Here is a 26,661-nt window from a genome sequence, read left to right on the forward strand (position 1 = left end):
AGTCACTTTACCACCGTAAGCATCTTTGCTCACATTGTCATTTGTTTGAAATGCCTGTATTCTGCATATTTTAAAATACATTCTAGAAATGTGAATCTGTCAAGGTCACAGCTGTTTGTTTAAAGGACAATAATGGTTCATGAGCAGGATATATAGATTATTCATTCAAATTGTAGTGTAAATAACAATAGGCACAAAATGTAATTAACCAACCTTAGTTTTTTTTCAAAATATTTAAATAGGAAAAGACCAAACCCCATTAATAATGGCCATATATCTAAGACTGTCCGGAAGCAATTACGTTTCCCTAGTTTCTATTCAGTAACAGAGGATATATTCGCCTCAAGAACAAAGACACAAATATCAAATATCTCAACAACTATTTGATGGATTGCTTTGCTTTGAACTGTTGTAAAGACATTGATGAGATTTTGGTGATCCACCCAAATTAGTTCTTTTGACTCCGGTGGATCATCAACTACTTGATGCATTGGCACAACATGGCACATGAACTCATAGTTGTCAGAGGATACTTCAAAATGACATAGTATTTCCTTTATTTAATTATTGAAATATCAGAAATGTGGTGCCCACATTTGGGGCTTTATGTGATGAAATGACTTTGATCTTGTGGCTTTTCATCTTGTGCCATAAAGCTCACCAATTTGACAATATTAGCTCCCGAACCTGATAAACCAACATGATGAACATGCTAAACATGAACTTGCTGGCATACATTCCCATTGTTAGCATGGTAGAATGCTGACTTGAGCATTAACTTAAAGTACAACCTCACTGCATTATAGTTTTATTCTAGTATCCGAAAAAACATGCCCAAACGAATTTGCAAGTCCCAGTGTTCAGTTTTGGCCAAAAGCAGTGTTGCTCCCATACTTACTATATACTAAAATAAAAACACTCCATTTGACCATTTTACAATACAAGTCCAAAAAAACTCACTCTGCATATTTTGAGGAAACAACTTAATACAAACGCTTACAAAAGTCTTAGGTAGCCATCTGCCCTCTCGAAGGAAGCTCTCCAGTGGAAGTTATTTCATGCATAGTAATGCACACACTCTCTGGGTTTTCAACGGCGTCCAGAAGAAAATTGCCAATGCTGACATTCATTGCAGAAAAATGGTTCGATACCCTTTGGTGTTTGAGCCCAAGCGGCACCAGTCAGCGTTTGCGCTCTGCAGCTCAGGTTGTTGAGGGTCCCCATCAACGGTATCATTCCCACTGCAGCCTTTGCTGCATTTCTTTGGCTTAATACTCTGGATTAGATAAATTAATCTGTACTGCATGTCTTTGCACTGTTGGTGGAAGCCAGAGGAAGCCAGAGAGAACCATATCTAAATCTTGTGTATTCGCGATAATTCTATTTTCCTTATCTTAATTTGTTATTTGCATATTGTACATATGTCTGCATTTGTGTTATTGTGGTTGTGTGAATGTTATTCATGGTGCCGTTACATTTCAGCTGAACCACCCGTTAAGGTAGGTGGGAGTGGGAGAGTAAACAGTTTTTGACCGTAGGGAAAATGTTGTCTTTGCAAAGCTGAATGCCAGAATACGGTTGATTCAGTAACGTTATAAGATAGATTAGATTCATACATTTTGAAAGTCATTACATTCCATCTTTTTCTTTGCCATTCTGACTAAGGAGCTGAGATCATTATAAATAAAAGACAGAGAGGAAGATACAGTGGAAGCTGGTGGATGGTCACATGCTCGTTGATTTGATTTGGACATAAATACATGTGATACTTGATTTCTAAAGAAGGAACCTTTCTAAACTACAAACTCTGTCCCGTCAACAAAGTAACTTCTTGTGGGATAGACATGATTGTCCTGAGTTGTTATGCAGATAATGATTTGAATTTCCCATATGGCAATAATGAGGTTGATTCCTTGCCAACAGTTGGACTCCAATCCAATTTAGAAAATACACTGACAGGAGGTAACTATGTTACCTGTAGTAATCAAAATGCAGGGCCGACTATCAGTCCGTTCTCCCCAAAAACTCATCCATAAAATTAAATTCATTATAATTAGAACTGTTGCAGTGTTGATGGATCCAGTGAGAAAAACCGAATCGGTACTCTACTTAAAAATTTGGCATCTTCTCCACTTATCTTCCTTTCCTTGAGGTTTTCATTCTATGTGCACCCTTTATGACCATGCTCTGCTGACAGCTGTCCCTATGTCACTGTGAATGTCTGTCAAGAGAGATTATACATCACATGAATCGAGGCAGATAATGAGCAAGAGGGAAGGGCACTTTTTAACACCCCCTCGTGTGCAACATATGACACCAGCCAAGCTAATTAAGCAGATGCCATAATGCAGTAATCAGGAACACAGAGGAGGTTGGAGAATTTACAAACTTGAGTCATAACCGCACAACATTTGGTGCTTAAGAACTTCTCCACTAAAACCAGCAGATGGGAAATGACAAGCTGCGGTGCATGCGTACGTGTGCGAGGATCCGTGTGTGTGTCGTGTTTTGTAGTTCCCTGTGTTTACGTGTTTGTTTCTTCCATATTTTCATATTTTATTTTATTAAAAATGTGTTTGTGGGCGTTCACAATTGTATATAAGCCCACATGTGCACTGCAAAATGCGTATATGGATGTACAGCTGGGGAAAGTGTTACCTGCTGAGGTGTTTTCATCTATTTCCAGAAAATGAGCAATCAGCCGCTGGAGTCAGATTTTTTTCCCTCTGTAAATCAATCGAGGAATTGCAATTAAAATGCTCTCTTATGCAGTACCTAATCCTTTATTTGCACACCTGCCGGTGAGTCTGGCTTTTTAATGAATTTCTAATGAATGTTTTTTGCACATTTGATTTATGTGTTAGCAAATTATATCGCTGCTCTGTATCCTGCTCATAGAAACGTGTCTACTTGTCACAAATGGGTTGAAATTTTGAAAGTTTTGCCTGCTTTCCCCCGTGAAATAAGTTTTGTGTTGAAGAATGCTGAATAATTGGAGGTTTGACTATTCTTTAATTGTTGTAGGCCGCTTTCATTCCCCTGAGCCGAGCCACGTTCAGGATGATATACATTCCAAGTTATGTCTGTATTATTGAACACATGAATTAATTAATAGTGATGTAAGATTTGGATTTCAGAGTGAAACATAAGAGGTCTGGTAACAGTTGTGGTCAAATGTACCAGAGTGATTCATGGCTTGAGACCTCCGTCCAGACTGTTTTGTGGCATCTTACCTGTTACTTGAACTTAAATAGCATGAAGCATATTATTATTCCCTTTTGCTTTCTGCTTTTCTCTTCATAAAATTGTGTCATTACTCTCCATTGTTTCACCATTTAACAAACTGTTGGTTTGTTCATAGCACCATGTCAGTTCCATAGCTCGCGCTCTGACAAAATGGTAGGGACAGTTTGAACATGTTGTTCACTAGAAATGCATTAAGAACGTCATCGTCGGATTGATCTATAGTTAAATAAATGATTGAAGTAGTTTCAGCCCTGTTCTAAACCAAGTGTACTTAAGTAAAAATGAATTACAGTATAATTTATAGGCAGAATGATTAATGGTCCTAGTCTATTAAAATAAATCATATCTGATAATGTGTGAATTAAAAAGTACTCATTGAGGTACTTAATATATGTGGCTCTTCATATTATATAGTAACATATATTATATATTACTCTATATTTTATTGTCCTGTTACCCAGTATACTTTTTCTTTATTTAGAAATCAAGTTGAGGGGTTAATTCCTACAACTAAACACATAATTACCATGAGATCAGTCATTGGCATCACTTGAACGATCAGGTGAGAGTCTGACAGGAACAAGTATATTGCTTTCGGTATATGTATCACAAATGACTTCATCAATTAAAACCGACAGCTCCATTAACTTGAGACTTCTGTGATGAGTACTTTTTTAATACAGCAAGTTTCAATGAGCATTTATTTTCTCTCTAATTTATTTGCTGTTGCATTTCATTTCCTGGCGAATTCACCCTGATAATCGGATGGCAATTAATGAAGCATGAATGACAGGGAGCTGCTCATCTTAACTCACTCACTTTCATGACACCTGCACGCTCACAACAACACAGTTTGGAGAAGCATTCTTTTATTCCAAGTCAATGTCTTATGTAGTTCATTTTTAACAGCATTTCTAATTCTATCAGAATTCTGTAAAATGTAATAAAACTTGTTTCGTTGCATCATGTTTTAAAGAAATACTTCAAATAAATTTTCTCCTGCAAAGCATTTTTTTTTTTTTACATTGTCGTTTTCGGAGACATGATTACATATCAACACATGGGCCGACTTCCTCCGCCAACTTTGATTTTGGTACAAGAGAAAAAAACTCACTTTGAACATTTAAGAATCTTTAATTCACACTAGTAATAAAATTGCATTACATTTCATAAAATAAATGTTCCAGTTTATATATACAGAGAAAACCGACTGTACATACCCTCCAAAGAACCATTTCTAAAAGGAAAAAGAAACCAACCGGAAACAAATTTCACAAAACAAACAACCAATACAGTGCTCAGCTAAGCAGGCACAACTGTACATCAAAATTTGTAACTGCTCAGTGTTGGGGTGTGGGAGGGGTGAAAAGTTGAACATTTACAATAGAGTCCTTAGGGACCGATAAAGGGGTCTTAAAAAGTATTGCAGGCAAGCAGACGTACGCTTGTCTCTTTCCAAGTGCAGCAGAACATCCACCTCGTGGGTAAAGCGTGGAGACGATTGTTGCCGCGACGACGTTTCCGACTACTGAACCTGTGTCTCAAAGCTCCCGTTCAGCTGGCCCTCCTCATAGTCCATTTGACACAAAATCATGTTGTTTTTTAGGAAAAACTTGTCCCCCACACAAAACCTGTTGACAGAGAAAAACAAACAAAAGCAGAGCTGTTGTTAAAAAGGCAGAGATGAATACCGTTGGCATTATGACAACGCGGCGTTTGTGTGTTGACGGAGTGACTCTCTGGCACTGGAGATGCGTTTAAGATCAGCAGGTCAATGATGACGCTGTTTGGTTCGGGCCGAGTTACCTCGCTGTGCCTCGCCAAACCCCGTTTGGATTATTCCCATCAATGTGTTGCTTCAAAAAAAAAGTGGATGAAAACCCCATTTTCATTTCAAAGCAAGCAGACATGAGCACTGGCTCCGATCCCGCTCTTCGGCCGCAAGGTTACATTTTTCCAACCAGTTTGGTACCGCTGCTCTTTCAATGTTTGTTCCTCTGAAATCTCAGAGTCGATTTGAGGAGGAAAATCAACACGTTCTGATGTTCCTCTCTGCGCTGCTGTTTGGAGACGGCTCCATAATGTGACTGAAGGGGAGTGGAGATAAGAAAGTAGCAAAGCGTAGCTTAGCTTCAGTAATGAGCCAGCCCGGTAAAACAGTCACGGCCGTGGCAATGCGATGCCAGATGAGACCGGGCTTCGTGTCTGCCAGCTGACAAGAGAGACCGCAGTCATAATTCCCTTATAGCAGGTGTTCACTATGGTAACTGAATCTGGCCTGCAGAAGGTTAATGGGCTTGTGCTGTGTGGAGGAACAGGGTCACAGAACCCCTGACAGGCATGCAAAGGATGCTCCGCTCGCAGAGTGGCGCCATTACTGAGAGTATATTAATGGGAAAAAAGCAATATTTGGGTATGTCATATTCTATGTGTATTATTCCGTGGGCTTTGTGCTCACTCCATTTAGATCGCATTGCCAGGAAATAACCATTTCACACCTGTATGGGTCCGTGCTCTCTTATGCAGCCACACACCTCTGGAGGACTTTCTATTTGTAGCTACTATGGATCCTCACAAAAAGAACAAGAGCTAATTTTGCACCTCCCCGTTTTCAAAGATTTACAGATTTAGCCACAACCAAACTGCTGGCAGTGTGTCACAATCCGAAAGAATATACAGAGCATTACACAGAAAGCAATCGGCAACTTTTCTCCATAGAATTGTCAGGTGATCTGTAAACAAGACAAAAAAAGCTTCTAACATTTAAGCTGTTGGCCATTTTAACACTCGGTTAATTCTTTTTTTTTTTTGAAGGCGATGTAATGATCCCCGTTCTTACCTCTGGTTACAAAGCTGACAGGCAAAACAGTCCAAATGGTAAACATTATCTCTGGCTCTCATCACCATTTCAAAAGCTGGGATCAGTTTACTGCAGGCTGCACAGTTCCCCGTCGTACCAAAGAGCCTGAAAGACAGAGAGCACAGGCAGCGGTCAACGCACCTCCCTTTTACCTTTTAATGCAATCAAAGAGTAAACAAAAACACACTGACGGCAAGAACAATAGGATAGAATGCGGCAAATGAAGAAAAGGGTAGGGCAAAATCGTAATGCGTTGATTGTAATGCACAAATCTTTCCTGGCACCCAGTTGGTATTTTTGTTAATTAGAGTTACAAACATAGATCTTAATTCCGGGCTAATGATCTAATTAAAACAATCACATGGTTTTAATCTCCTTCTTCAAAGAGCCCCCCCGTCCCCCCCCGTCCCCCCACTCCCCCCTTTGCATTACAAAAAGCACGAAAACAAGTCAGAAACAATCAATTTAAATAGTTGAAAGTTGTCTTCTTTCATAGCTAAACTACCTAATGAGGCCTTTCTCCAACCAAAGCCAGCTGGATCTACGTTCTATAATGTAGTTCAAAAGATTTCTGTTCCAAGGATTCAGGCTCAATCTCTTTCTCCATCGCCCTCTTTCATTCAGAGAGGCACCCGAGACACTGATGGAAGATGTTACCTTAAAGGGTTAACTAAATGTTTCACAGTGAACCAACTCGTTAGCTTAAAGCTCGCTGTCGCTTGTTTAGGCCTTTAGGAGCCAAATGATAAGGGGCACAAACGGAGCAAGGAGGCACCGGTGGAGATCTCTTTTTCTCCTCAAAGCAAAAAGAACCTCAAATGCTTTCCCTAGTCCGATTTACATTTTCATTTTTGCAAGCGCCGGCCCCTATGTTTAATGTGGAGATTCTGAGGCACAGATCAGATTTATATATTCTGCAGGAATGGAAGAAGCGTTTCGCAGCTTTGCAAGAGGGGATGAGGCAGCAGCAGATTGCTGCTCCAACAGTATGTTAAACACGTTTTCCCAAAACTTGTAGCGCTCCGACAGCGGAGTCACTGTGCTGATATTCTGCCTTGTTTATGCTAGACCCATTCAGTGGCTTTCACCTTGTTAAAGAAAACGTCTATCCAGCAGCCCTGCTTCTAATTAGAGGCCATTGCCCCAGAGGAGCGGGAGAGACAGAAACAGAGGGGGAAAGGCTGTTATGTTGCATGAGAGGGATTCACGCCGTGTTAAACAGAGACATTCTTCCAACTGGTTACTGCTTCAGTAAAACACTGCACGTGTTCATACAGTAGACATCTGCCACCTATGGGGCACAATGCAAAACAACGATTTTATTTTCCACAGACATCTTTTTGAAAAATTAAATTTTTTCTCTTTTCTGCAGATCTCCGTGCAGATCTCCAAAATGCCCCAAATACCAGTGTTACTGTGCTCATTGTTTCCATTAAAAGAAAGTACGTCTTCCCGGTAGCCTTGATTTCTTGGTTTTGTAACACATTCAAAATTAAGGTCTAATTTCCCTTTCGTTCACTAAAAAGTAACTAAACACCGTCACACCATGACAAGTCAAGGGGGTCCGCTTCAGATCGCACACCACACCTGAGCTTTGGACTGGACTGAAGGACCACGCGGTGATGTCATTTTCCCTCCCTCAGGGGACCGAGGCTATTTAAGGGCGCAGATAGCCTCGGCCACTCACGGAGTCTGACATGCACACACCTGTAAAAGCTCCAAGGATTATTCTAACCCTTCACTCGGTGCTGACTCGATACGTGCAGGCTGTGAAAACACCTGGTGGGGAAGCCCCAGCTTGCCGCCGACACTGAGTTCTACCTTCAGTCAAAGCGGTGTGTGACTCCTGAGGCTGCTTTTTACCTTTCAGCTCCATTTTTATTCCCTACAAACCGATGATTCCAGTTTGTTGTTCCTATGTGCAATCCTAGCTGATGGCAATGTGTTGCATTGTGTATAGAAAAATGGAATATTTTGATTGACAGAAGAAAAAGTGTTTTAAGGGCTGTTAATACAAACATTACAACCTATACCAATAAATAATATTTTTCAAGACATTTGAATTTCAACTTTACGCTGGAGAGGTTTTCAGAGGTTTTCTGAAAGTAACCCTGATGTTGCCAATGTGGGTAATCTGAGGATGTTATCTTTAGAAACTAGCCAGTGGTGCTTTTGATTAGCGCGACACAAGTGTGCGTCTAATAGCAGAGAAAGCCCTTACACCTTAGTAAATATGAAGCATCAGGACCGTGTCATGTTCTCTTAACTGATGCTGGTTCCTCTGAGTCCCCCTGACAGACTTCAAGTCATGAAGAGATAAACCCCTTCCATGCTAACCCGACTTCCTTATCTGTTTTGTGATTTACTATCACAGGCAGGAATTTGGTACAGCTTCCTTCTTGGCCATAACATTAGGAGTTGGAGGGTAAGAAAGTTTCCCTCTCACTGAGTTCTTCAGCCAGCTATTGATGTTTCTGGTTTACAGCGTGGTATCAACGTATGGCTTAATTGGACTCCTTGTGGTAAGAAGAGATTACAGCGTGGGGGAACTGTTCAAACACTTTACACTCGTCTCTTTGTGCTCCTAGGAAGCATCCACAGTTGAACCACTGCTGCAGCAGTCTCACGAGTAATAGCTGAAGTGGAACTGCCTATGAACGTTTCACTCCGAAACGTGATCGAGATTACAATGTAAGAGGATAACAGTGATTTCATAAATTGTGGCTTACCTTCATTGATTCATTTAATACACCATAGATTCTATTGTGACTGTATTCTGCAGAATTCCTATGTGTCGTTCCAACACTTGCCCTGTAGGAATGCAGTGGCTCATGCGTTTCCATTTCTGTGGTCATTGGGATGAAATGAATCAAAATTCACTAAAGGAGAGTAACCAAAAAAATCTGTTTTTAGGATTTCTATAGAAACACAACATGAATGTTGAGATTCTTTTCTGAGTGTTGTTCTGCGCTGCTAATAATACATTGAAACAGTTTGAAGCACATCTTAAAAAATAGACGCTTCCGTGGTTTATTTGAATGCAGAGGGTCTTCAGTGCTGATGTTCTGGAAAAGTGTGGGCAAGTCCTCACTTTTGTTCATATATGATAGAATCCCTGCTTATAGTACATTGTAATTAGTAGAGGTGCAAAAGGGTGACTTTAGTAGAATAGTAAAAAAAACAAAAAACCTGTAAAATGGCTTTTTACAGGTCTTCAAGATATTTTAAACAACTAAAACATTCAAACATTTAATTACAAGGTCACACTGTTATTCATCATTGTTGAAGCTTTTATCAAATGCGATATAGTCTGTTGTTTAACTCTATATTTGCATTCGATTTTTAGTTGGAACTTCTATAAAAATAAAAACTAATTCATTTGAATTGCCCATTCTAGGATCTATGAATAGTCAATATGATTTCTTATGTCAGCTCTTACATGCAATGTGTGCCAACATGTATTGCTCCCTAATCCCCCCCTTTGAAAATCTTCAACTGCAGAAATATTGAGCTGCCCAAAATGTTTCTTTGTGTGCTTGTGTGGGTTGTTTGGAGAAGAGTTTGATGTCCAAGATGCAAAGGAGCTTCCGTTAGTGAGTCATTACAATCACTCTTCAACTTGCTGCTTTGACTTCAAGCCCTTTGAGCATCATCTGTCTTTCTCTATTGCCTCCCTCAGATTGAGCTGCGGCTCTCAAAGTTTTCTACATCTTCTCTGAGCTCTCTGAGACTTCTTGGCCTCCACAGAGCTGGTCAGATTTCATGAAAGAGGAATCTGTTAATGCATGCATGCACGACTTGTGTCTTTTTGAAAGTGTAAACCTTTCGTTTCGGATTGAATTCTTCAGAGAGGGAAAGCAACTGTTAACCGAGGAGAGCAATATTTCTATAATAGTAAGGAGAGGAAAGATTTGAAAAACAGTCACATCCAGATGAGGCTATCATCTTCTCCCTTCTATTTCACCGGTTTGCGGATAACTTATAATTTTCATTATCTTGAAAACGTTTTCCTCTTAGAGTTAATTATACCCCATTTTGATAAGTGGATGACTATTATGTCCTCTCTAATATATGAAATAGAGGATTAAATGATTTCAGGCTTCAAGTCCTGATGATCACACCATGACTAGATTGTCAACCCTCTGGTGAAGTCTTGCGATCCCGGGCCCTCGACATAAAGGAAACGCCTAATTAATCTATTATTCTCATTTATAATGAAACAGTGTGGCCAAGTAGATAAAAAAAAAAGAACTTGATACCAGGAAAGTGAAAGAAAGTGAAGTTTTCTATTGGTGCAGTGGTTTGGAGAACAGGGCAGGGCGCTGCTTAAGGTGCACGTGTATTCTAGGGTTTGTGTGTGTTGAAGTGTAAGATTCAGGCAGGCGTGAATGTATTCACTAAGTTGCTGATGCCGGTGGTGAAGGACAATCACAGATGGAGCTCCTACAATAATTAATGCAAGCATGGCAGGCATCCAAACTGAGGGAAAAAACCAAAGTGTGTGTTTGATCCATGGGCTTGTCTTTAATGAAGTGCAGGAGGCTAATTCAGTGCACACATTTACTTTCATTACTGCAGGTAAGTTGAGCCTCCGTCTCACTATACTTTACCAACTACTTTCAATAGTGTGGTGGCTAAAACTGCTTGTTCTCTGTACGCAAGGCAAGGCTTTTTAATTTGTTTCATAATAGAATTCATCTCAAGCATCTCTTGCCATTAAGTGCTGTGCATTTGTCGCAGGCTGAAGAGCAGGCGAGTGGGATGGATTTCATTAAGCAATCCGGGGCAACAGAGGAGCACCGAAAGCTCTCTCCTCATCTTTCCTTTTTATTCTTATTTTAGTATTCTCAACTCCTGATTTCATATGTCGTTCTTAGTTTTTCATCCCGTCTCTGACCCGCACATCTTGCCGATCTAATGTGCTAGAAAGCTTTTCCTTCTCCCTTCACAGTGCCAGTTAGGCACTTATTGCTCAGGGGGGTTGGGATTGCTGTCCTTTCAGCAGATGTGTTCTACCAAGTGAAACTCTGAGCTTCATCATTTTTGCCTTCTCTTGATTATTTGCCCATTTAATATTACCTCATCTGCACCATCTGCCCCCTCCGGGGGTAACATCAGGTCTTAGCGGACCTCTCACTGCATCTTAAAAGCATTAAGTGTGGGTGGGGACTGATGGATGGTAATGGCCTATCTCAACATAGCGTCCCTAAGCACCTCTCAAGTAGGCTGCGGTCTTCGTCCAGGTCAAAGGAGGGGCTGAGATGTAAGTACAATGTCACCAGGTCCATGAGTAAGGGAGGGAGAAGAAGTTGATTAAGGTGCTCTCCGGTTTGGATTCGAGAAATCATACAAGATCATTAGAATAATGAACTGATACGAATCTCGTTGGTAGCAATAGGCTTGAGGTACCATTGAGGGAGCGAGGAGACAAGCAGTCAGATAAAATGTGGGGAAAGGGGGCGTCAGGGGAGGGGGGGGCAGCAGGATAGAGGGTTTTAAAAGGGGGGGTGGGGCTGGGGTACCGGCATCTTTAAGTCGGCCCCTGGAGGATTCCCTCAGAGATAAATACTAAGATCTCGTCGGGAATGTGACTTAACGCCCAGGAAATGGTCATGTTTAATTTAACAAGCAGATGGCAGGGGCATCTGAAGGGGGGGGGGGTGGGGTATACAGAGCCAGTGACACTGGTGAAGCAACAAGCCTGGAGGATTCTCACAGCCTACAGCTCCGGTACAAGAGCCAGCAAGTGTACTTCATGAGAGTCGTCTGTGTGTTGATGAAAAAATGATGACAGTACAAACCAACCTAACTAGAACTCCTATATTGTCAGTAGCAGTGAGACTGATTGAGTGGGTTAAAATGTATAATGCAATTGTTATTAAAATAACAATGCCGATTTTTCTATATATTGTTGACGAGGTAAATGGATCCACCTTTCCACAGTGAATCTCAATTTCTTCAAAATTCATCATGTTTGCTACACGAACAAGCTCCTGTAGTCAGGCAAGCATGACCCACTGCTTCCTTTATATTAAAACCGTGACTAAGCATGTTTTAGTCTGGATGCACTAACACAGACATGAGGGCACGACTCAAATTTTGATAGTTGCACAAGAATTTTGTGTAGTATTCAGATTTTTGTCAAAAGCGATGCACAGCTCCCAAAGGCACCAAGATCTTGTTTTATTGTTTTTTTTCTTCCGGTGAAACAATGTTTGTGTTGGAGCCCCTTAAGGAATCTTTGAATGATTTAAGATTTTAGCCACACACTCCAACACACAACGAGAAACCGAAGCAAACGGCACCAGCAGGCACAAAGAAAACCACCTTTGTGATTCCTTCGTGTCACAGAGCTCTTGCAATGGCGTGGCATTTGTGTTTGTTGTGAGTGGGGAGAGGTGATGGTGTGTCTTGCTTGCCTCAGGTAGTCCCTGCGACAGAGGATGAGGTTGGCTTTCGTGTAGAGGGTGGAGCCCACCTCCCCCAAGCGGCAGTCACAGCAGGCACATTTGAGACAGTCCTCATGCCAGTATTTGTCCAGGGCCTTGAGCAGGTAGCGGTCTTTAATCTTGCGATTGCAGCCGGCACACCCCTTCTGTTTCCCTTTGGGCTGGACGGAGAGCATCGGCACACCTGTGGTGATAAGGAGACAAACGGCCATGAGTGATTTACGGCCCGGGAACACAAGTGACTTTTTATGTTCTTCTTTTGATAAGCTGGCTGCTCCTCGAGGGCGTCTAAGGCTGGCCTCGCGCACGGCCACAGCGCACGGCCCGCCTGCTTCATATGCATTAAAGGAAACATTCTTCCATGTAGATAGCCGCGCGGGTCACATTTGGACCACAAGCCCCGGACTTACTCGTTACGCTAAAAAAATGACGTGATACAAAAGTCGCATGATCACTTGCGGCAGGTTTGTGAGGAAGGAGCCCGTCTGAAAACACACAGCGTTTATTTAGCTTAGCGTGGTATTTACAGGGAGCCGTGTAGTACGTTAGTTACCTGCCATTTCATCAAAGACCATTTCACTCAACTGTCTACAGCTGTAAAAGCTCCTCTTGGGCTTTGTTTGGTATAGATTAACATTAACCTTTTAAAAAGCCTCTGACCACAAAAACGTTGCTACCAGACCCCAGTGAGATATGTTATGGCCTAAGTGCCTTTTAGCATACACTCACTCTCTGTGTTTCATACACACACACACACACACACACACACACACACGCACACACAAACCACAAACAGACACACAATGTTCCCTACTCAGAGCATTACTGCCTTACCTCCTTTTACACTTATCTGTACTCATGTGTCTGCAACGGGCAAGCCTAAGTTACCAAACTCGCAAATTGCCCTGCTGTCACGCAGGTCCCCTTTAAGCGCGCCTTTTAGCCTCCTAAAGGACAAATAAAGTCCATTTAATAACAGCACTAAACACTAATAGTCTATGTGTGGTTGACATTTGTGTTTGGACTAAAAGCCCCCCTCAGGCCACTGCTGGTACAGAGGCAGGGGCGCGTAGCTCCCCTCTGTAGCACTAACAGGTCTGCCACAGCTGAAAGCACAAGACAACAGCTCTTAAGACACTCTCTCACACACTGAGCTATTGATCCATCTAAAAGAACACACAGTGGACGCCACTTGCCACTCTACTTTCAAAACACATTTCTCTCTCTCTTAACAAAAAAAAAAAAAAGAGACCAGACACTCTGCATCACAGGGGGTTAGGTCAGCATTTTGTATGTGTGGGCATGTATAAAGGCCTATTTTATGTTGGGTTTTATATGAAATATTACTGTTTAAACTTTGCACTTTAGAGACAGGTAGATTTCACAGACTAGATACAGGATCTTCCTTTTCAACCGAGTTGCGGGGCAGTATGCGAAAATTATGCAACAACAGCGTTGTTAAGTATGAATGGGGGTTCATTTTGTAGTTAGAGCTGCCATTTTAGAATAACTTCTGCAGTTTTATTTACGTGATACACCCAACCTCAGCTGGTAACCAAGGACTGTTTCATTCTCAACCGTTTTGACTGCTGAGCCTGTCATGTTTTTGTCTTTTTCACAAAGATCTTGTACCACTTTAAAAGGGTGCTTTGGAATAGAAAAGCACATTTTTGTTCTTTCTTTCTCTGTGCCTCTTCCTCTCTCACAGACACACACACACACACACACACTGCACACCTAAATGGACTTACAAAGTACAGCATTGCATCCAGATTGGCTCTGCAATTGTTGGCCATACACAGTTTAATAATGCTATGAATGTAATACTATTAGAATTTCCCCTTTTATAAAAACAGGTGAAAGAAATAGCAAAGCTTGTTAGTTAAATTCATGGCTTTTGCTTTATATGTCAGTTGGCGCTGTGGTAGTGTTGAGCTGCCTTACTTCTTTATCAGCAGTGGAAAGCAGAGGCTAATTGGTCCGGTGCTGATGTTGGGAGCCATCAATTAGTGCTGTACCTGCCCTGCAGCTCCCTCACCCCCCCCCCCCCCCCCCCCTGCACACACTCCAAAAACAACCCCTTGAAGCTGGCGCATTAGGATCACAAAACCTGCTATAAATACCAATGTTCAGTGTAAATGAAGCTAAAAAGCTTCAAATTCAAGCCACACTGGTTAAGGGTGGACTCTTCTACCTGCATTTCATGGCTTGTTAGGGGAGCTCTGTGCAGGTATGCCTGACAGACCTCTACAGAACTAAAAACAGTCCTAATGAGGAGAGAAGAAATGTGTGTGCGTGCTTCACAGCTTGTAGAAAGACAAAGAAAGGAGTTGATGCAATTCTCTCGGGGATCACAAAATTCTTTAATTTTCCTTTTATGACACCTAATTAGTTATTCTACTCAAAATCTTTGCTTTAAATAAGATGACTAATTATACAAAAAGGTCGCTCCTCCACCTCCAGAGAACTACTCCTAATTGGTTGAGACCACCAACCACCACATACTCCTTAAACATATCACGTGTGTGTTTTACATCACGTTTTGAAAAGGCCAAAGCTTAACCTATTCTGGAAGTACCGCATGCTGCCCATCCCCTCTATTGGAATGTTGAAAACCCTGTTCAGCATCATCAAAGTGAAACCATTGTTTTCAGCGTTTCTGACTCTCACATTCTTTATGCATGTGTCCCAGTCCTTCAGTCCTTCTCAATGGAGGAAAACCTATAATGTCTGCCGGGAAACCAGTGTGCGCGCATTCAAGCGATGCCTCTTTCTTGAAGCCATTGCATGGGAAGAAACACAAGTTTGATGTCTTCCACCAAAGCAGCCCCCTGGAAAAGAGCTTTAAAAGTTGTGTAGCAAGCACTAGATCCAACCTACTAAACAAAGAGCAGTAACAGGAAAGAAAAATGTGTGTAAAATAAATGTCTTTTCAATTCCCTTAATGCCACAAGACATTTTCTTGCACCTGTCACCACTCACGGCGCTATGTGAAACTGTGGAGTAGAACAGAGCCTCCCATGCTTGCCACCTCCCAGAAAGAAAAGCTGCATTATGAAAGGAAGCAGCAGACTAGGAGGCAGCTTCCACTTAATCCAATCCATTTAACAGATACAAGTGCCACTGACCTTCCAGTGTCATTTGATGTCACCAAAAGCATGCCTCTCCACATCACAATTCATCCTCCAACAAGGGACGCATTTTACCCCTCAAAGTGGAGAGACGGCACTTGCCCTGCCAAATATTCTTCCTAAGAGGGAATTTAATTTGCCATTAGTACTGTGTGTAAAGGCCTGTCATCTTTCTCTTCTACAATCCATCTACTTACTTTGAGATTGTATCTTTCAAGGATATGTACAGTTAGTTTTTCTCACCCCAAGCAGTCCGTCAGAGCATTTTCTATTATAGAGATAGCATCCCATTTCCATATTACCCCATTTACACTTCCGTTTTTAAAGCTATCAAAGAGTTGTGTCAGTCCTCTAACCTTTTTGATATATATTTAAGGATTTAAAGGAAAAGTAAACTGTTTAGTGCAACAAAAGAAATTGAAATTCTACAAATAAGATTGCCACATGCCCTGCGTGAAAATAAAGATTTGCCCATTTTTTTCTAAACTTACCACTACAATATACACAAAAATGTAAATTGTTTTTATCAACCTAGATTGTTTTCAAAAATGAGATCTTTTACATCCGTCTGAGTTTTGAACAATTAACTATTACCCGGCTTAACAATTATATGTCCACACTTTCAGGTTATACAAAGCTGGAGACTGACAACTGGATCAAACAAAAGAGTAATCACCGTAAAAAAGGCCTTCAGGATTAACACATTACTTTTGATGCACCACATGGTCTAGTAACATCTTTCTTCACTCCATCGCTCTTCTCTTACATATTCTTACGGTATGTAAGACTGTAATTAGCAATTGTTGATGAATCTGCCAATTATTTTCTTGGTTCACTGATTATTTGCTTTGTTAACAAGTGAATATGTGTCATGTTACGCCCCACCAGTCATAGGCTCTCTCACTCTTACACGTTCCCCTCAGGACCGGCTGCTGGGTAACCTAAGGTGTCGTCTTTGGATTACTTGTCAACAGTCAAAACCGAAGGATATTTGCAGAGAAACGCATTAAATGACCAATTCATTTCTTTAAAACATAGCAAATCATTTATATGTGAACTTTCAAGTGCCTACAAATTATAAGGACATTTACATTTCCATTTTTCTCCACCACACGATTGCATTGGAACAGCTGTTCTTACAGGAATCGTCCTTAATGGCCAAAGGGACAGTTGATTCTTTGTTTTCTTTTGTCGTTTGATCAATTAAAAGCTCCGATGCCCTGGTGTGATGCAGACTTTGCTGGTTCATGGGGTGGTAAAGGCTCTTGAGAGAAACACTCGGCCTTCCTGACACATGGGGTGGGAGGTGGGCTTTCAGGGTAGGAGGAGCTGGCCCTGGGTGGGCCTCCTCTCAGGGGCCCCTATAATTCCAACTCCCAGCTGCAGAGAATAAGCCACCAGCACGGTGCATACACAGACAGGGAGGCTCAGGGAAATGAGATACTATATTACCAAGTGATTGCATTTAGCTGAAACAAGTGTTATTATCATCATCATCACCATCACTGATTTATAGTACTCCTGCACAAGCAGGAATTAAAAGCCTATGATTTATCTGCAGAAGTTACCATAGCACCCAATGTCTACTTTGCCTGACTGAAAGAATCATCTAAATACGTCTTAAAGCTAAATTCAATTTAACTGTTATATATATATATAATTACAGGGAGCGCAATAAAGAACAATGGAACATTTTATGTTGGCACAGTGTTCCCAAAATGCTCACATCTGCAGTTGGGCTGATTTAAACCTCACTCATTTACTTCTCACTAACCCCAGTAAATGCCAAATAAAAATTATCCCTAGGCCAACGTGTTTGCCACTAAGGTTAATGGGGAATCTCATGCAGATGTCGTGCCATTGTGCGCATGAATCAGCCCCTTTCATTTTGCTCCCGTCATTGCTGTAATTGAGCCCTTAGAAGCGTTTCCCTTTTGCCAAGACAAAACACAAGACATCTGCTAATGGCATCAGCTGGAATATACATGCCGGTTGAAAGCAGACTGATGAGTGTATTCTCACAGATGAACAAAATAAACACCCGTGATTCATTGTGTGAACCGTGTATCTATTCTTAGTTGGAACCATTTGAAGGGAGGAAAAGGGAAATACACGCACACACCGGGAGAAGCACACACTGTCAATATTACCCTTCATACTGGCCGTGTTCTTTTTCTTATAGTTTGCTGTGGCGGCCTTCTATGTTACTGTACGGCGTGCTACATTTCCAGATGGTTGCGTATGAATGCTGGGGTCTGTGAGGTGATTTCTGGGACTGTATGCATGCTATGATTATGACATAATTAACACCCACAGTAAGTGGGAGAGAGAGCAGACACGGCTGGTGCGGATGAGGAGGGGACTGTTCATTAACAAGATGCACTCTCTCTAACTTTGCAGCTTGCTGCGGCTAATAAGCCCCGGTGAAACGGAACCCAGCCGTCCCTTGCATTGACCCTGGCACTGCCCAGGATAAGGGAGGGTTTTGTCTCCTGGAATAATTGCTCTTTTCAAATGTTACAAGTGTCCTGACCCCCACGGTCGGCAGCCACTTTCCCGACCATAATTACTCCTGATCCGCTCCAAATGAGTCAGCCGCATTAGGGCTGCAATAACACTGGCCCAGCTTCAAGCGCGGCATGGGGAGTCTCAGCAGAGCAGCCTGGAACAGGACTGCCTTTTCTCCCAGCCCACGGTCATTTCCATCACGTCAGAGGTGCATTTCTTACACTTGAAGTCAGCACGAAGGCCCTGGGCTCTTTTCTGAGGCTTACAGAAGGCATTGTTAGCTCCTGGTGCTCGCTCCTCACTGTGGTTTGGCACCAGACTCCATCCCAATTAACGGAAAACTTCATTAGGGTGTTTTTCCACACTCTTCAGCCCCCTATTATTTTTAATTTATTCACATGGGGTTAATTAAAAGAAATGTATCAGAGAGATTTGCAACAGCTTTCTAATTAAATTCGTTGCAGCTTTTTTTTTTTTTTTTTAAGACATGAAACTGGCAGAGTTTCCAAATTATTACAGAAGGCAACTTGTTCCAACACTTGGTTGCTCAGTAGTAGGGTGAGATTAGAGCTCTGCAAGGTAAGCTGTCAACAACAGAGACAGTTGTGAGAGAGAGAGAGCAATGAAGCTTGGAAATGAGAGTGAGGGAGAAAGATGAATGGAGAAGAGAAACCGTGGTTTCATCATGCGGGTTACCCCAAATAAACCCATGAGAGCCCTTAAAGAGGAAGGGGTGTCGCCGTGTTTGGCTTTGTCTGAGGTATTTAGTTCTTGAAACCTGCCATTTTACCATTTGTCATTTAGGTGCAAGCTGTCAATAATGAGATTTTCAATCCTCCTCCTTTGTTTATAGTGTAATGGTGTGAGATTGAATACAGTAAAAACCCATGTATCTTCAAAGTATGTACTTTGAATCTTACATACACATGGTAATCTAATCTGCCACTGTGATTCCTGACAAAAAAAGAAATGAGAAAATCAAATGGTTAGACCTGTCACAGCCACCTTCCGCCATCCGGAACAGAATAATGCACAAACACTCTTAGTCCACATTAAAAATGCATTCATAGAGGAATAAATGCAGCCCTCTAAAGTTTGTCACTCGTGAGGTCAGGAAGTGATGTAAAAAAAATCCTCCCCACTCCCCAGCAATTACTGCACACTTATTATTTCAAAGGATATGCCAGGAGACAGGTGTGCCATTTAGGGTCCTCAGTGTGTCGAAAAATTGAAGGGAAGAAGGAACGCCATACTGTGGTGCACTGTGAGAGGCTCTTTAATCTTGAATAATGCAAATTCCCCACAGGGGGCAGTTATTTGGCAGCACTGGCCTCTAATGTCATTCAAGCACCTACTCCCACACCTGATGGGGTAAGTAATGAGGGAGGCTGGTTGGGTACAGTTAGGGGAGAGATCTTAATGAAGATTGGGTGGATGGTAAACTACGTGTCTCATCCCAGCCTTTCCCTTAATCTCCCAAGCAAGGAACATTGTAGATGACGCTTTCCTTTCGTATTATCTAATAATATAAGGGCCACTTTTAAGAATAAAATTGTTTTATTCCTAAAGAAGTCAGTCTTGTTACTGGTTTAAATCAACTGACCTAATGATTTAACAGTATTTAAGTGGGATTGGAAAGAATCTGGCCAACAAGTTTCAGTCAATGTTGGCTTTAGTTGGAATGTTTGCAAATGGCCGCTGTCAATTGCCTCTGTATTTGTAGCTGCAATCAGCGAAGCACTGATTAAATCAGCAACTTCAATATCCAAAACCTAATCTACTAGCTTCAAGAGAGAAAGGACTATCACCCTTTAATCACAGTCTTTAATTAGCTATTTAAGATGTTATTTACTGAAGGTCATCCAATAAGAGATTGGTTGTCTCCTATTTAAGAGAAGGAACCCCTGGCATTTGTATTTACCAACTAGATAGCCGTAATATCTGATGGTGTATTTTTATGGGTTCTTATGTTATAAGAACTCTTGAGATGCCTTCATAAATATATGTGCGTAACATATCCAACTAAAGGTAGATTTATATTGAATTCGTTCTACAACTTGTATTTACAGAGGGACTGGCAGTGATAGCAATTATAATAATAATAATAAAATACCAGGTACAACCTATGAGTTAACTGCTGTGAAGTTCACATATCATTATAGTGATTAGTATTTTAATCCAACGACTGGCATTCCCCGAAGAAGGAAAATGGATCACAAATTGATAAAGCTCATTATATGAGCTCATTATATCTGTGTCTGTGTCAACAAATATCAGACCGCTCGAACCAAAGCTACTTTTTGACTGAGAAAACTACTACGGCAATTCAAATGTGAGATTGGGGTTCAAAAGATATTTACAGTGAAACAATAATCTAAAGTGTAATAGCCCCGCTAGCGGCCCCTACAGGCTGTGAGGCTCCTTACTTCCACAAGAGCAAAGTGTTTTACTGACCAATCAACACTGTCATCCTTAGAGCCACACACTCACACAGGCAGGCCAAAAAAAAAAACGGAAAATGCCCAACAACAATAACAACGCTCAGGGATTTGTCAAATTCCTGTGTGATGTGTGCACTATAGAGAGAACAAAGCAGGTTGGTTTATACAGCTGAACTAATTTATTACTATAATGCAGTATTGTATTGCTGCAGATGTCTCTCTACATCTAACATATATCAGTGCAAACCCCTAATTTAAATAAACGTAAGCGCATTATTGAAAATCAGGGAAAATTGTCCAAAACCCTTTTAAATATGACAATAATAGTCCTTTATATCATATTTGTTTAAATTCCCCTGATGCTTAACCGTACAGTGCTCATGTTGCCTTGGAGTGTCACAGGTGACGTTGACACCGCGGGTAGAATATAAAAGCTTCTCTTCAGTAAAATGTTCTGGGTATTTTGACACTTGCACTCAGCTGTCAGAGAACTGTAGCTGATGACATTGTAGTTTTGACGTCTGCTCATCACAATAACTCTGCTTCGTGTCATTCCCCTTTGGCATCTTCACAAAGAGAGGAAAGTGTGAGCTTTACAAAACTCATCCAAATGCCAAACAAAGTTAGAACAGAGAGCCCGTAATATGTAGACAGGTGAAAACATAACTTTACGTGGGGGAAGCTGAGGTTTTGCACCAAGTTAGCTTGTGTTTGTAAAGCCATCAATTAATGTTTTTTTCCCCCGTCATCAACAGTAATATAGTCAAAAGCTGTGAGTCAGCTTTATATAATTTATAGGCCCATATGTTGGATTACATGTTGTCAATGTAGCATCATCAACTCCACTATGCACAAGGTCATTGGGGTTTATTCTTTGTACACAAAAATAGCTTTGCACCTGTGCAACAACAACATTACTTCTGTGCATGTGTGCGTTTGTCTCAGAGCTCACGATAAAACACTGGGTTTCTCCAAGGTGGTTTCAAAGGGGGTTGAAAGTAACCATTCATCTCAACTTGTCAGCACATTCATTGCTTTTGTAAAAGGTTTCATTGTAACATTTGGACTGATGTGTGTATGCCCTTGTGGCTCTGAGTTTCTTATTTGTTCATATAATGTTCAATGTGGCATCTCTATTTCTGCAACCTTCACTGATCTCACAGGCAACTCTGCAAGACACTAGTAATTATTTATGATATGTAAAAAATAATAATATGAAAGAAGGAATAAGAGTCCACCTATGGACGACTCAACGGGGAACGTCCGATTCCTGTGATGCATGTGAATCAGATCTTGGTGTTCTAATTTCAGGGATAACATGGCTGTGGCCTCTGGCGATGATGCAAGGGATGCTCTTACAGCTCAAAAGTGCATAGTTGAGTTTGTGTGCCTCACTGATGAGTGCAGCCATTTACATCAAAGGCGGGTGGGCGCGCATGCTAACACGTGCCTGTTAAGACTCAATTCAGTACCTTTGTATCCCACTAAGATTATAGAATAAACAACCGGAGAGCACTGGTAGATGTGAAATGATCAGGGCGAACATCGATCTAGATGTTTTGTGGTGACGGACCAAAGTCTTCAGTGAAGAATTCTACATTTATATTAATAGAAATGGACTAGATGTTGTTGATAACTTACGACTAATAAATGGTATAAATATTGCAATTAATGAGCATAACTTTGGTATAATACACTAAAAGAGCAAACCCTGTTGCATGTCAATAATAATAATTCTGAAGATGACATTTGTATGAGGGAAGATCCCTCAAGGTTGTTTTAGTATACTTTGTTATGCGTTTACTAATAAAAATGGATATTTCTGTGCATTTATTTGTATACAGGTTACCCTCAATGCTGTTTAAATTACACAACCGCCTTTTTTCTTGCAATCAAAATGTGCCTGACAAAATTGGATAAGTACTGCAAAGGCAATGCAGGTGTCTGTAACACAGTTTTTGAAAAGAAAATGTATTTGTAATATTATTCAGGGCCCAGAGCACAAAAAACAGACGTAATTTCAATATTTGAATTGGGCAAGTTTAATTTTGCAGCAAGAGCAAACCAATAAGCTGAGAAAATGGCAAATACAGGGGGTAAATTGCATTTCTTTGGAGAAGAGAAAAGACTTAAGGAACATATAAAAGTAATCTCCAACTGGAAATTAGAACTCACCCCTCAGAAACCAAATAACAGAAAAGAAATATGACCGTCCACTTTCTAAATCAATATAGCATCGCTACCAGACAGCATTACCATGGTAACGCTGGTAAAGAATGAAGCAATTCTTATTATTTCAAAATAAAAATCGGAGCCTGAAGCCCAAGTTTTATTACAGCAGTCGACAGATCAGCGGTCTGTATTCATTTGAAGCGTTGCTTTTCAATCATATGCTTTATGAATGTACAAATTTCACTGGACGGGATGATAACAGGATCATAAATTGACAAGCAAACGTAACCCGAAATGCATCAGCAGCTGGAGGATATTTCTTCTGCTCAGGTCTATAGTTGTTGTGTTAATGTTCAGCAAAATTATGCCCTGGGTGTGGACTCACATGCTTCTACTGCAGTTACTACTGTACGAAGAAGGAGAGAAAAATGGGAAAGTTGCCTTTTGCTCTCAAATTGGAACCGTCGTGTCACAAGGTGAAATATAATGTTGACACAGAATTGGTACGTGTGTTGCTGTTCATTAGCTATGACCTGCATATTGGTTTTTTTCCCCATACAGCAGTGTCTGTATTACGTTTACAGTCCTTCTCCGCGCTCTCTGACTCAGTACCCAGCCAGACAGTGTAAATTATGAGCTAATGAGTGCATCATGTGAGAGTATGGTGATCAGTTTACAATATGCATGTAACTGATGATAACATGGGTAGCTACTTGCAACGTGAAGCCAAAATCAGAAAAATTTGCGGTTTGATCAACTGACGGCAAATGTTATCTTAAGCTTTCAACCCTTAATAGATGCAGTGGGAAATGCTTAAAGCAGAGTGTCTTAAAGTAAATAATATAAGGGGTCACGGAGCCTAAGTTAATTTCTGGTTAATGCTCTGTTTGCAGACATTGTTGGAGACTTCTCAGATGGAAGTCAGAGTTCACAAACAATCTGGAGCATTACTTTGTTAGCGACCAGAATGGCAGGCTTTGAACACAAGACCAGATACACTGAAGATCTATTTTATGGGCCATGTAAGGATGGAAATATGAACACTTAACAGCACGCACAAACACACAAAGGCATAATAGTGACTCAGTCAAGAGAAACAGGCAGTAATCACACACATACACCCATGTGGCCACCCTAAACACCGACCCACACTTCCCTCTCGACATAAGCACACATTTATTTTTGCAGGCACTAAGTGGATACATTAGACAAGAAGGTTGAATTGACAAGCCTATAACTTTAGAGCCAATAAACGCTAAGAGGCTCCACAATGAAAGAGACCAGATCCAAGCATCTCTGTTGACAACCTGGCCGAAATGCTGGAGCTGCTGGCCGGGCCCAGCAAATAAAGGGTGAAGCTTTTAGGCAATGAGCAGCAGGTGATCTCAGCTTTTCTGCAAGTCCTAATGCTCCTAAAAGCCACTCTCCCTGGTTCTGTAATTGGGCATCAGTAGTTAATGTAGTATTGACTGCATTACATGCTCCTGTGCATCCTTTCCCACTAATGCCATTTGCATCACCTTGTACATTTACCATATTGCTTAGCCAATAACTGTTAAAAGCAATCTGAATCATGAATCATATAAGGAACTTTTAGCTAGACAGACATCCAAAGGAGACAATTTACAGTTGAGTTAATTTGAGTACATTTGCTGCACAACATGGATTCAGCCAGACGGACCAATTTATGTCTCTGCCGCAGTTCTTTTATTGGTTTTTAGATGTGTAAAGGATGCTCTGCTAGGAGATATGAAATATCAATTTTCAAATACAAATTCTGGGTTACAAATGCATCCATTATTTTTAGAACAGGACGAGCCATTGGGAAAGTAAAATGTGCAAAAGGTTAGTGGAGGTTGTCATTGTGCATTTCAGCAGGTATAGTCAACAAAACAAGCCTCAAAATACTGTTATACAAAGAAAAACATCAGAAAATGACTTAATTTCAGACCACATGAAGCCTCCGCAGCTAATTATAGCACATTATCATCTTGTTGCATACACATATTTAAATGCATATGCACTGAGCATAGTTTAGACCTCACTGCACATCTCAACATCAGTTCTATCCAAAATGGGACACCATTAGAGCAGAGTTTGATTTAAATTTAAATTAATTAGATTGCCTCACCCATTAACCTAAATACATTGAAATAGATAAGTAATGCGAGTAGGCCTATTTGGATGGAAAGTGAGTGAACGCTGCGCGGTGCTATCCATAATTTGCAATCAAGTTAAAAGCACTCTGCTGTCATCTCCCATCCCGCGGTGATGTCAAAGGCTGCCTCGCTAACTTCACAGACGCGAAAAGCACTTAGAGGAGGAAAGAAAAGAGGAGCCACATGCACTGCAGCGTCTGTGGACTATCCTCAAACTCCGGGGTTACACATCCAAACGCACCACACGAATCCGCTCTAAAATACACATGCAACTCTCCCCGCGAACTAAACAGCAGTTTAGCACTGTGGGGGTGGAGAGGGGGGGGGAGGGGGGGAGGCTGTTTGCGTGATAAGTGCAAACCTTAACTTCGTTGCACAGAGAGCAGCCTCTGCATTCAGGTCGCTCCGCGGATAAACCCGGAGCCCGTCGCGGCTCAACCGGGTGGGAAAGCTCGCGCGCAGCGGAGGCTGCGGGCTCACACGGGAGGCACTTCACTTGTAAAATAATAATAATAATGTCAGTAGTTGTGCCCCCGCACCTCCCCCGTGTTACTGCCCGGGTTCCAGCATCTGCCACGGCCGGAGACGTTACTCACCCTCTTCCTTGTCCAACACCATCGTCCTGGGGAACGAGGAGTCCTTCCCCGGGCGATCCGTCCTCGGCTCCAGCAGGCTGCACCGCTCGGTCCGCTCGCAGCTTCTCCTGGAAATGTGTTCTTGTTGTTGTTGTGTGTGTGTGTGTTTTTTAAACCCGCGCGGTTGACTAAACGTTGACTAGACTACGCCTCGATGGACCAAAAAAAAAAAAGAAAGAAAAAACCCTGGAAAGATGAATTGCCGTTTGCCCGTTATTCTTTCTCCTCCTATTAATAATAACTCGGACACGGAATACGGCGAGATACGCGAAGAGATGCTCCTGTCCGGACTGAACTGTAATGCAAATAAATAGCGAACACACAGCGTCGGTGGCTCTTGATAAATTCCATGCGAATAAAAAGGCAAAACAATGAAAAGCGATATAAATCTAGTGTCGCCTCTCTGTAACTGGGCAACGCGGACGGATCAGACGCTCAGACTGAACGGCTGAGCTCTGCTTCGCTGTTAGTATTCTCTCCTCCTCGCTCTCATTTGCTCCGAGACAGCAACTATATTCAAACAAATCCAATTGCAAATCTGACAACTGCTAAAAGCAAACTCGCGCCGCCTCTCTCTCCGGGTGTATGTGCCGCGCTCGCCTCGGCTGCTGCTGAATAAATGCGCGCAGTTTCCAAAGAGCCTCGGATTCCCCTGTTAATTAAATCAATTCATTATGCTCAGATCTGATTAGCAGCCCTTCCCCCCTCTTTGAATCAATTATTCAATACACAAACATAATTGCTTGTGCCAGAGGTGTCTAAGTATTAGCTTATTTAACTCCAAGGACACTAATTACCCCTAGGGCAAGGGAACTTTTCTCATTAATTCTGACAAAACACAAAAGCACAGCTAAGGGAAAGTGTGCGTGCGTGCGTGTGTGTGTGTGTGTGCGCGCGCGCGTGTGTGTGTGTGTGCGGGTGGGGGTAGGGGGGGGGGGGGGTGCAAGTGCATGGAATCTGCCTGACAGTCTCAACGTGCGTGATAGAGGAGGAGGGAGCGCGCATGCACGTCAGGTTGTATTGATGCACGAGTGCACGGACGCGGGTGCGCGTATGTCAG

General features: G+C 41.6%; 1 protein-coding gene across 1 annotated transcript; it reads right to left on the reverse strand.

Moving 5' to 3' along the window:
* Positions 1 to 3,932: 3,932 nt before the first annotated feature.
* lmo1 (LIM domain only 1) lies at positions 3,933 to 26,417 on the reverse strand. Its single transcript, XM_037485202.2, has 4 exons — positions 25,563 to 26,417; positions 12,526 to 12,739; positions 6,086 to 6,211; positions 3,933 to 4,877 (listed from the first exon to the last, which is right to left on the reverse strand). The coding sequence occupies exons 1-4, from the start codon at positions 25,582 to 25,584 to the stop codon at positions 4,772 to 4,774; spliced, it is 468 nt and encodes a 155-aa protein (XP_037341099.1). The 5' UTR covers positions 25,585 to 26,417; the 3' UTR covers positions 3,933 to 4,771.
* Between the last annotated feature and the right edge of the window lie 244 nt (positions 26,418 to 26,661).

This window comes from Pungitius pungitius, chromosome 4 (genome assembly GCF_949316345.1).
Source record: "Pungitius pungitius chromosome 4, fPunPun2.1, whole genome shotgun sequence".
NCBI classification, from domain to species: Eukaryota; Metazoa; Chordata; class Actinopteri; order Perciformes; family Gasterosteidae; genus Pungitius; species Pungitius pungitius.

What these genes read in the sequence shown, in the direction of transcription:
- lmo1 (XM_037485202.2), bottom strand. Translation starts at nt 25,584, where the DNA reads ATGGTGTTGGACAAGGAAGAGG. An exon ending in GGTGTTGGACAAGGAAGAGG is followed by an intron (nt 12,740 to 25,562) that starts GTGAGTAACGTC and finishes TTATCACCACAG; the next exon opens with GTGTGCCGATGCTCTCCGTC. An exon ending in TGTCGCAGGGACTACCTGAG is followed by an intron (nt 6,212 to 12,525) that starts GCAAGCAAGACA and finishes TCTGTCTTTCAG; the next exon opens with GCTCTTTGGTACGACGGGGA.